Source organism: Cyprinodon variegatus, unplaced genomic scaffold, assembly GCF_000732505.1.
Source record: "Cyprinodon variegatus isolate N-32 unplaced genomic scaffold, C_variegatus-1.0 Scaffold134, whole genome shotgun sequence".
NCBI lineage: Eukaryota > Metazoa > Chordata > Actinopteri > Cyprinodontiformes > Cyprinodontidae > Cyprinodon > Cyprinodon variegatus.
Window position 1 is genome coordinate 1155407 of NW_015150587.1, and position 12335 is coordinate 1167741.

Consider the following 12335-nt stretch of genomic DNA (forward strand, 5'->3'; position numbering starts at 1 on the left):
AAGTAATCAACTAAAAGCAATCCTATGAGTCTGTATTTGGCACAGAACACCAGTAACTTGTAGTTTTATATTTGCTTCTGGCCAAGATGACATAAAACCTGCATATTCCTGATATGTGAATATAGTCAAACACCCTGCCAATGAAACCTTGTTAAATGATGCAAACTGAGATAAACTGCCAGCGACAGTGACAGCTTCACAGGAAGGGTTGGGAGCGAGTTGGCTGATGTAGGAACCATTAGCAGGAGTGTGATAAATGCCCTTGATGCCATATCAACTGAAAGTTGTTGGTTACACTAGATTGAACAGCAAGGTGAGAAATATAAGAAATGTAACAAAATCAGTGCTTTTCAAACTAATCAAAAGAAGGAAATACATAACTTTTTTCATATCTTAAAAAACAAGATAAATGGTTTTAAGTCCATACAATCTAGGTTAATTCTGTAGCCTCTCACAGCAGGCAACCAATACCTGTCAGGAGCTCAGACTTTACGTTTCTATTGAGTAATCATGGAGTTTCATAGATTATAGATTGTAGATAAAGCTGGTCTGCTTCACTGCCATGTCCTGTTTATTGGAAATTTCAGCTGTTGTCAATTTTCCAGCCGACTCACAACCTGAGTCAGTTAAGTAGCCCCTGTCAAGACCATGAAACTGCTGTGCCATCCATTGATAGGAGTCATGAACATCTGGGCCAAGAAAGCTATTTCAGGAACAGACTGATGAATGATATGACACAGCAACAATGCAAAGACTACATCCTTAGTTCCTTTAAATGCAGATTTATAAAACACTGATCTGCCACTGTGTATGGATAGTAATGCATAATCAAAATAACCCAAATTACTTTAAAAGCTCTGACCTAAATGCAGTTTTCTACTCTACAGACTCACAAACAAATGTAATCTAGGCAGCGGCGAAAAGACCAAACCTATTTACAGAGAGAACAATACAATGTGGATAAAGTGGTAGTTTGACTCTCTTAAATAAACTAAGCCATATGCAATGTCCAAATTAACTGTTCCCCTTTTATTCCCATGTTTAAAAAAAGCTTTATGGATGTTAAAGAGGGACAGAATTGGTATCAAGGAATTAGTTACAATTAATGTAGAAAACAGTCCTATATTAAACCATTTTATTGCAAACCATGTTTTGAAAAACAACCTCTAATATAAGCTAATTTGTAGTGCAGAAAGGAAAGTCACACCTTAGGAATAATTGTTTTGAAGAAAGATCTCTGGTGATGCATATGCTGGCACACTAACAACTCTTATAAAATAAATGTAACTCTTGCATTTCGGCATTCATACTTTCTATTTTGCTGGGATATAAATACAACGTCTAAATACAACTTTAGCCAGTCTTTAAATGGGAAAGATTGGAATTACTAGAGAGCAGGCTGTTTAAGAAAGGGAAATATGTGTTCTTCTTATCCTGTACTTCTTTAGGGGATGTAAGCAAACCTACAGCCAGAGCAATATTGAACTATGACAAACAATGCTGGGTGAGAACCTAAAAAACATTCAAAGTTTAGTGTTGCAAAAACCTGGAGTTTCCAAGTGTACAATGCTCAGTAGCATCTGATCAGAGAGTATCATTGAGGCTAACCTCCCTAGAGCCAATACTTGAACAGATCCAAAATCAGGAAAAAAGCAGCTAACATCTCTGCAGACCCCACACATACTGGTCATAGGCTTTAAAGACCTTTGCAGACAAAAAAACTGATTTTAATCTGCGTCCCCTCAGGATGGATTCGATTTACCTGCACAGGTTATAAGATAAAGAAGATATTTCAAACCTATTTTTGTGTTGTTTTAACCATATTACAGTGAGTAAAATCATAGCAGAAACAGTTACAACGCTAAGTTGAAAACCAACAACATGAATGTAGCATAATTCCCTGTTTGCTTAACAGATGTGGTTCTGAGTGTTTCTAGAAGCAAAAATATGCCACTGGATGGAAAATGGGACAATCTTGCAATATGGATGATTTGTGCAGGGTTTCCCTGCAATGCATCTCAGAGTCTTTAGGATAACTAAGCCAGCTTATCAAAAGCCAAGGCTGTCCTTATCTTGAAAAAGCCCATAGTTCTGTATGGAAGGACATGCAGGCTCCTCCGAGTCATCAGATCACTTCATTAGGAGACGAAGTGTAGACAAGGGATGGAAAAAACACTTTATTCCTTACAGTGAATAAGAAGACACTGTACTTCACTAGAACATGGTGGTGCAGAGGTGGTCCTCCTCATGATGCAAAAAAAAGATTAAATGTCAAACAAATCTAGATAAACCAAATGTAAAAGATAAAAATGTTTTAAAAAAGGAAATGTCAGAAAATATTGCAAAAAACAATAATCCGGGAAAACCAAATCCAAATGTTATATTTTGGGGTTTTCCAAGTATGCCTTGAATGCCAATGTTTTGTCAAAAAAAGTATTGATTTTTTTTTCATTCTTATGCAGGGATTTTTTGGGGAGTGTTGGAATAACACTTTGTTAATAAATACTTTAATCATGCCACAATCAAGTTACAAATGAAGATCAGCACTGAAATTAATCGAGGTACGAAAGCACTACCTACTTTATCCTGTCATTTAAAGATCAATTTTACCCTGTGTAGTATTTTTTATTTTAGTTTAATTATAGAAAAGTTCGAAACTAAAATTAAAAACTAAATAATTGTCATAACCATGCTCGACTTACACTGACAATCAACTTAGTGAATTCAGTTTTACTCTAACCATCTTCTATGAATTAGTATCAGTGGCAGCTCATTAGTATTAAGCAATGAAAATGTTGATAAATGATATACGAAAAAATACCAACAAAAAAGACTTTTAACCTAAACCACAAATAGGTGCAACTGCAAGACTTAAGATATCAACTCATTTAGTTTTGTATCATTATAACAACAAAAGGAGCCTATCGATAATTTTAGAAAAAGGACTAAGTTGATGGGAAAATTTTTACTGATTTTTTTGAAAAATAACCAAATCTACTGAATTACCATCCAAAGTCTCTTTAGTTATGTTGCTATAGGCTTAGACTGCTGGAAGACACAGGGACCGTTTTTCATCATTCTGCTTCATTTTATCTCTATTCTCCTATTTTGTATAATTTGTCAGTTCAATTGCTAGCAGTATGCAACCCAGTCTCATGGGGAAATGTACCCCCACTACGTTGGTCCACACTGCAAAACGTAGTGGAGGTACATTAATGGCCATTTTTTTGTGGTACTGTTACGTTTCTTCTGCCTATACGCTTTCTATTGTTTTCAGTATGCTCTCTCTGCTTTTTCTCATGGTAGCTTCATCTGGTCTGTTGCTGTTTGACTGTGACACCATCCTGGAGAGAAATATCAGCTGTGCTGCTGCCATCAACACCTTTGTTTATAGATGATGAAGCTTGGCCTGTTTTTCAGTGTAGTCCTGTTTCTCTGACTGTGACTAACTGGATGTGCTCTCTTAATCCTCTGACATGGAAGCTGGCTTGGAGTTCATCTGCCTGGCTGTGTGTTTCCTGGATGGGGCCGCCTGTGGAGCTGGTTGACTGTGACCTTTTGTGTCTCTGCTTTTTTTTTTATTGTCCATTTCTGTCTCCTTGAACCTCGGTCGGCCTCCACAGATGGCCGCTCACACTGAGCCTGGATCTACTGGAGGTTTCTTCCTGTTAAAAAGGATTTTTTTCTTCCCTACTGTTGCGACAAGCATGCTTGGTGCGAGGGATTGCCTTCAAGTCACTGAGTCGGTGCAATCAGCTGGTTTTCCTTTGATAGAAAACTTTGAATCAATTTAAATGTATGATCTGGTTGAATTGTCTCTCTTGAAGTGCCTTGAGATGACATGTGTTGTGAATTGGTGCTATATAAAATAACTGAATCGAAAATTTAATTGAATTAATGTGATAAATAAATATAAAGTGGGTCCTGTGCAGCTGTCGATATGGGGATGCTTCTCAGTTTTCCGTAGCAGCATTTACAAATTACAGTTGTTGTTTGTGTCTTTTACTTATTGTGAATTAGGTATCAGGTGATTGTTTTATTTTGTATGAAAGAAGAAGGACTAAAATATCTTGAAGAAGGGATGTGATAAACCCCATTGCACTTCTTGTTAACTCTAAGTGGGCTTTTAGGTTTTAACGAGTCTGCTAACTCACAGAAAGCTGCTCTAGATTTGCACACAGTGCCTGAGCTGCTGCGAGTCATATCTCCATTATTAGCAGTAACTGTTTCGATGCGGTCACACAGGATTTAATCCGGCCATCTTTCTTTTTACTGCACTGAACAAGCTGATAGAAGGCTTTAGTTGCCATGATAAAGCACAGTGTACTTGTCCGAATGCCCAAAGCAGCCACAGTTATTGCCTCTTGTATCCATCATCTTTTCCTTTCCTTTTGCCGTTCTTTCTCCTCCTGCCAAGGGCCTGAAAGCTACACTCTTTGTGAAAGTCACACAATGCACACCGCAGCATTGTCCGTATCCATCTATGTCTTCACTCCCCTCCATCCTCACTGATCAGGAGAACCTCCCTCTCCTGCCTCTCTGCCTTTGTCCCTCCCTCTCTCCCACCACTCCTGCTGCCAGACTCCCAGGCTGCGTTGCATGCGCATCCCCTCCCCCTCCCTCTGTGCTCCATTGTGAGTGCTTGGTTCAGCAACCTCAGCCTCACTTCTGCAGTATGCAGCTCTGTCTCGCTGTGAAGGCTAAGCAGCCAGAGCCAAGCGTGCCACGGCCTCCTATTTGGGCTCAGGGGAGGGGAAGGGAAGCACTTCTATAGCTGCAGGAAAACAAGACAGCAGCAGGACTGTAGAGCTCATCTACAGACAGATGAATGTTTACTAGCCTCTATTGACTTGTAATTTCAGAGCTTCATAAATCCCTTTCCCTTGCTGTTGCTCTCCATGTTAACATACAAGTATTCAATTTAGGGAAAACGACTGGCAAATCTGCCAGTTCTGATTTTTTTAAGGGATGCATTATCCAGTCAGGACTGAGAATGGGGAACTTTTTCCTTTAAATCAGATTTATTTTCCTTATTCCAGTGAAGACATCAATTTTAATGACTTCCATCATTTTCTGTCTTTAAATGCATAAGAAAATCATGTAACATGATATGCCTAAATAAATTAAATAACAAAGCATTCAATGCATAAAAGGGGAATTTTTATAGTGGGATTGAAAAACACAGTCAAATCTGGAATCGGCGTATCAGGCTTTGAGGAAAAGAGATAAAAATGGTATTGGTAAGAAAAAGAGAGATTATCGCATTCAGATAAATGTTTTTATAACTATAAACTTTGAGTAAATCAGAAGAAGAAGAGAGAAATTTTATTTCATTTGACAAGATTCAAGAAATGTGACCCTGCCTATGAAAACCCAGCTAAAGTCATTTTTTGGTGAATCTCAACTTAATGTATAAAACCATTCTACACAATGTTAAGAATAGTTTTATACATTAAGTTGAGATTCACCAAAAAATGACTTTAGCTGGGTTTTCATAGGCAGGGTCACAAATATTTAGATTTTCTTTTTTTTTTTTTAACAAAATCAATGTTATGACGAACCCTGGATGTAAAGGATTAGTATGTTATGGGAAATCTAAGTCCAACACATGCGTGCATCCTCATAAGAAACTCTATTAAGATCCTCTCCACATACAAAACCCTATTCACCAATAATGTATAAGAACACTAGGAGAACATTTGCTGGTATAATGCTGTTTTCGGTGGCTGTCATTTGTCTGGATTTAATGCCCCTCCTCTAAAACTCATCTGATGGCCCCTGAGCTGCGACAATCTGTGACCTTTGCTGCCTCATAATTCTCTCTGCAGATGTACTCTTGGGGGATTGGGACAAAATCGGACACAGTTTGGAAGTGTGGCACTCAGCTGCTTTTGAAAACACATAAAATAAAGAGAAAAAAAATAAAGCTGCATGTTAGGCACGCTAACTATTTATGTAACTCTGAATGTCACTCTACTGCTATGTTTCTGGGTTTTTGTGTGTGTGTGTGTGTGTGTGTGTGTGTGTGTGTGTGTGTGTGTGTGTGTGTGTGTGTGTGTGTGTGTGTGTGTGTGGTCACTATTAATGTGGCTAACACCAACAAACTGGGAAGATTTGTATTTGTTAAAGTTCAAAATCAATGTTAAGGCAGAAATTCAAAATCTTTCATTCAGTAATAGTCCAAAAACCTCCTGTGTTTCCCTCTTTCAACATTCTATATTCCTTTATTGTTCATTCTATAGAAGGTATTCACCAATAAACAACTTGAGGATTTAACATAACATTATACTCATTCTTGAATCCCATAAATGTCCCAAAGTTTGTCTGTTTTGCTATTGCATGTTTAAGCCCAGGAACTGAGCCATTTGTTTAACATATAAAACAATATGAACATATGGATCGAAGTAGCAGGACAGTTACCCTCCACTGTTGGTTATTGACTTTTCAGAAGGAGGGATTGCTGTAAAACAGTTTTTTTTTCTATTTTTAAACTAACTAATTAACCAAATTAACCAGCCTGATCAATTTTATTTTACAGCAAAGTAAAATCCAAACACATTTATGCTGTTTACTATACTTAGGCTGGAATGTATTAGTCACCTAATAATACACTTTGAAAATCAAACTGGTCCTTTGTTTTTGTTTTTTGACAATTTTTTTTCCAAATATATATATTATTTCATTATTATTAAATATTTACAATATTTTTAATCAATTATGTAACCTTAAAAAGATTTAAGTCAGATTCAAGAAATGTATAATATAAATAAAACTTCTAAATAAAGTAATCCACTAACCGATAGAATAACTTTTCTTACAGTTTTTATATAAAATCTTTAACAATATTTTAGTCTTCATTTTCTGTATTACTCTAATAGAAATGATTATTTAAGGTTGTGGTTTTTATTTAAGGTTGTGAGAGGTCTGAAAAAGGAGCAAAAAAAATAGAAAATTGTGGAAGTGACAGTATTACTATGGATCATTAGTCATCCTTAAAAAAAACTAAAATCTAGCTTTATGAATATTTAAAGAGTAATGGCAATAAGCCCCCTCATGTGATAACTATACATGTAAAGACAACTCTTTTTGAACTTGACTTATACACTGTGTGTTGTTTTATTTTTGGTTCCATTTGCTTGTGTTACTTTAGGGTTTTTGGATGGACTGGCCATTTTACATCTTTTTACCTTTGTACCTTTTTATTTTTTTATGGCTTTTAATTTTATTCATCTCAAGCCTGACCTCAAACCTGAAAAGGAGCTCTCTTTCAAACGGCATCTGTTAACCACTAAGAGTCCATTTCTATAGAGTTTAAAAGTAATTATTAACAACCCTGCAATATTCTAGTAAAAAAAAAAAAAAACATTTCTTGGTACAAAAAGGCCCTTTCTGCCAAATGATAATTTGTTCTTGGAAATGCATCATTTTTGTTTTAACTACCAATGATTTAAAGTAACGAAACCAGGGTTTTATGTGTTTATTAAATATAATTTCCCAACCAGAAGTTCTGTTTAGGCTCTCTTATTCAATTAAAAAACAAATGGTTCAAAAAGGAATAAAAACCAGCATAAAGGTTTTCCTAAATCAAAATGATTTAACATTTCCCAACTATGAACCAAACTAAGCCTTACCACAACAAGGTCTGTGTAAGAAACCCAATAATGACATAGAAATATGTATCTGGGATGATAGAGGGCACATTGACCCAAAACTCTTCTTCTTATTCTTCATTTCTTTTTATAGAAAAAAAACAACAACAATATTCTACTTTTACATAAAGCAAAAGAAAAACAAACAATAATATCTCATTGAATATTTCTAATCTAATATTTTAACAGTAGTAGCTCTGCAAAAAGCAAACATACTACTAACATTTGCATTAGATTGGATGAACCACAGAGTTTTTTCACCTTAATATAAGCAGTAAACATGCTCAAGTATATTTCAGCACATGGCTGCCTGAATGATGTCACAGGAGGAGGATGTTTACTCTCCTACTATCACCTGATGTGACATAACTAAGGATGGGCGTTGTGATGCTCCTACGTCTAAGAAACAAAACGAAAATAAATTCCCAGTTATATGGTGCAGCTTCACTTTCATTTGCTTGTGGCTGGTTTCCATTAATCATTCTGCATTGCATAAACAAGCAACCTTTTCAGAAATCAATGCCATTAATTGTCAATTTGTGCAGACCTGCAGAGGCAGCTAAAAATGCAGACCTTTCTAGCGCCAGGACAAAATTTGAGTGTAAACACAAAGATACAGCTTTAGAAATCTGTTTTTTTCTGACATTTCAAGGAGCGGAAAAATGACAATTCTATTGCTCTTATAAAAGACAGATATCACTTTTATTGCACTTACTGCAGATATATCCCATGTAAGGTTTTGGTGATTATTCTTTTTTAGATCTGTTTCCTGTAGCTCTTTCCCATGCCTGCCTCCTGAATAATTCAGCAGCCAAGGTCACGGCGCTAAAACCCCGCTCTTTTCTGTCTTTAATGCAGAGGGTGCCTTTGAATTTCTGCAAACATAAACTTAACAGCAAAATTAAAATCTGGCCCCAAAATAACTAATTGGAAGGTTTAATGAAGCAGCTTCTAAATTAACACTATCTGTTTTTTTTTTTGCATACATGGGTGATCAGTGCTAGAGATCGGATGGGTTTAAACTGTAAGGGGGGTTGCTTTGTCTCAGCGATGTGGAATGAAATTCCTCAAGCTTGGATGATTTAGAAAATATTACACCTCGAAATACCACCAGATTATGGCTGAAAGACATCCCATCCGTTCCGTATGCTCAGTTTTCATAACAAGGCCAATAAAATCTGTTTGAAATACAAACACTAAAGCAGCTGCAGCAAACCACAGCATAGAAGGAGGATAAAAGAAACACATCACACATCTATCTCTCTTTATTCAGAATGATAGAAAGCACTAGACTTGCACTATCTATAGTCCTGTCAGACTTATGAAACATCCAGGCTGGTCTCACATCCTGGTGAAGTAGGGGTGCTCTGCATAATGCACAAGGTGCGCAGCTGACTTCTGAGGAGGAGGAGAGACAACCAAGCCCTGCATGAAAGGCCTTCTTTACTGGGGTTTGAAAAACAGTCGCCCAACATCAATTCATAGTCCTAAACACATTTAAAAAAGGCTAATTACGCTGTTACATAAAACTAATGCAGACTATGCTTTATGCTCTGTTTTATTTTACACCATTAGGTGATGTATATATATATTTTTTTCTTTGTTTGCAAGTGAATTGAATAAGCTCTGTTTTTTGGGGGCATTTCTATAGAGAGGCACAACTGCTGCTGTATATAGGGGGATTTCTCCCTATAATTGAAATCTCAAAGTGGACTTCATTAACCTTCAATTTCCAATCAATATTCTTCACTCCATCTTCCTGGCAACTTGTGCGGGTGGTGGGATAAACAATGTAAAGCCTTACCATTCCGTGCCAGCTGATGACGATCCCAGTCCGGAGCCAGTCCCTTTCAAAACATCCCCACCAGAAACGTTGCAGTGACCATTGCTGGGGGTGGAACAAAACATAAAAAGCAAAAAAGGCGTTTCAAAAAAAGCAGGGAAATGAAGAAATGAAAACAAGTTTTAAAAAAAACGGATGGAAACCGGTGTTTGCTGATGCTGAATCACTCTCCCCAGCTCACCACCTTACAACCATTGTGCTGCAAGATGCTGGCCGTACCATTGTAAACCCACCAGAGCTCAGAGACGGAGAGGGAGGGATGGGGAAATATGTTGCTATGACAACCGTCCTGGACCATGTCTGACGTCAAAGCAGAGAGAGGGAGAGATCACATGGAGACAGCAGATGGGAGGGGTGAGGGATATCATCTGATCTCACCCTGTATGCTATGGAGGACCAAGAGAGTCACTGAAAAAGAAAAACAGCTATTTCTTTTTTTTTCTTTATTCTATTTAGTTTTTCATTTAAATTCAATTTTGCAATATCTTTTGCAGGTGACACTCCTGGTCCCTAAGTATGGAGGACCAACTCTGCCATATTTAGAAATAAATACAGAAATAAATAAATGCTCAATAAATAAATAAGCATACAATTAATTGCCCCCAAATATACAATAAACAAATAAATGTTGGTAGAAAATTAAATTATACAGTGAGACATAAATATATGGATCTCATTTAATTAGCTGCTTTATTTATTCGCCTTTGTAATAATTACCTTATTTATTTATTTATTGTCCATTATAATCTTTGACTTTATTTGTTTATTACTTATTTTTTAAGTCTTTATTTATGTGCATGTGATGATATTTTTTTTTCTGTTTTATTCTTCCTTTGTATTTTTTTGACACATCCCTCCTCATTAGCATTATGAGGAAGAAATGCATAAATAAATGTAAAAACAACAGGCAGAAATGTATATATATATATATATATATATAATATATATATATATATATATATAATTTTAATTTCTAGCTTCATTTATTTGTTTATTGTATTTTGGGGGGGCAATTAATTGTATGCTTATTTATTTTAGGAACATTTATTTATTACTGTATTTATTTTTAATTATGGCAGGATTGTTCCTCCATACCTGAGCTCACTAAAAACCAGTTAAAGCAATCACAATTTCTCATCAGATGTTTGATAATTGGTCATTTTGTGCATCATGTGTGGCAGTACAACCAATTATTTTTTTTCTTTTATCTCCATATAAAAGTATGATTTGTAATATTAAAAAACTGATTAACTAAAAGGATTTATAATTCCTCTTTAATAAATCAATTTAAAATGTTTAGTTAGAAAGCGCTTTTCAAATAGGATTTCTAATTGAATAATTTAAATGGTAAATTTGAAGTGGTTTTTTTTCTTCTTCTTCAGTGAAACTTCTTGTCCTCCAGACATGTCATTATTATTATTCATATTATTTATATCGATGTTGTTTGTGTTATTTTTTTTTTATTTTAATGTTATTGTATGGCGTTGTAGGTCAAAAGGTTCGTACATTTTATTTATACTTCACCTGTATTAGGCAGAAAGAGAAATAAAAATAAAGTTAAGTTTTAGTTCCATTGCATTATTATGGGATTAAAAACATTATTTTTCATCAAAGAGCAAGAAAAGAAATAATTAAGTGCAGATCATTTAAAGAATAGAATTAGATTAGGAGGATCATTGATATGAAATATTTTGTATTTAATCTTTTCCAAATATTACTGCTAATTCTTCTAAAACAAAGTAAACAGAAATAGACTGAAAAGTCTTGAATTAAATGTACATTAATTGCATACATAAATTTAGCATATGCAATTAGCCCAAAGATCTTCTTTTTTTTTTTTTTTTATGGGGTATTATATGCATTAGAACAAGTCTTTATACTAATGTTTGAATTCTGCACCTTGGAATAAAAGGAAATCTCTGATAGTCAAATAATCAAGCCTTATCATTCCTGCTGCAGCTTGTGTCAGATGAAGCCAACGTGATGTAAAGACCGTGTAATAACGAATAACAGCCACTAGATGGCGGAAAAGGGACCTTGAACACGCAGCGCTTTGAAGTTCCATGCGGGAAGGAAGTACTCAGCTGAGTATTGCTTCCTGAATGTGTACATGATTCCTTATTTGGGATGTTGTGGGAAATCCAGCGAAATCTTGATTTTTGCTGACTTTCAAAGAAGTTTAAAAAAATAAAAAATAAATTTGGAATGACAAAAGATGGTAATGATAATGCATTTTTGCACACTGATACGTTCTTTAATAGATTAATAAAGCCATATTTTGATTGGATATGGATATTTAGATTTTCCTCATCCACCCTTAAAAGAGTAGCACAATTTTAATTTTTTTTTTCTGATTAAATGTTACACTGTTGCTTATGTGAATAAATGTACTTTTCTTTGTTTGCTTGCTTCCTCTTGGAATAAATGATCAGAACATTATTTGGAATACATAAGGGGAAAAAACAATCTTAAATTAAGCTAAAAAACAAACAAACGATGAATTGGAGAAGTAGGCAAACAATGTGTGTTGTTTTCTTTTTCTATTTTAAATCTAAATTGTAATAAAAATATAGAGAAAATAATTTGTGATAGGTATTATAAATACCATGTTTGGCACCAGCTGGTATTAGATTCTTGCAGTATGATAACCTTTCTGATGATTAAATTTATCTACATTTAGTTGTACTATCTGATCAGGTAGCAGCTGGAATAAATAGTTGTTCTGTCAGCTGTCCTGATGTGCGCAGCTATAGGTGTGGAGGGTGCATGTTGTCTTATTTACATTAGGTTAAACATTTGCAAAAGAAAAAACAAACTGACACAACAATCAAATTATTTGTTGT

The 12335-nt window shown here is 35.2% G+C and overlaps 1 protein-coding gene across 6 annotated transcripts in view; it reads right to left on the minus strand.

Annotated features, from left to right (window-relative positions):
• Nucleotides 1–9733, minus strand: part of mapk10 (mitogen-activated protein kinase 10) — a 41505-nt gene extending 31772 nt beyond the window's left edge. For 4 of the 6 annotated variants that reach the window (XM_015376419.1, XM_015376414.1, XM_015376418.1 and 1 more), the window contains exon 1: nt 9454–9732. In XM_015376419.1, the coding sequence (XP_015231905.1) occupies nt 9454–9456 (3 nt within the window). In that variant the 5' untranslated portion in view covers nt 9457–9732. Of the gene's footprint in view, nt 1–9453 lie in introns of all 6 variants that reach the window. The other 2 variants (XM_015376413.1, XM_015376415.1) reach the window with 1 other exon arrangement.
• Nucleotides 9734–12335: the final 2602 nt, after the last annotated feature.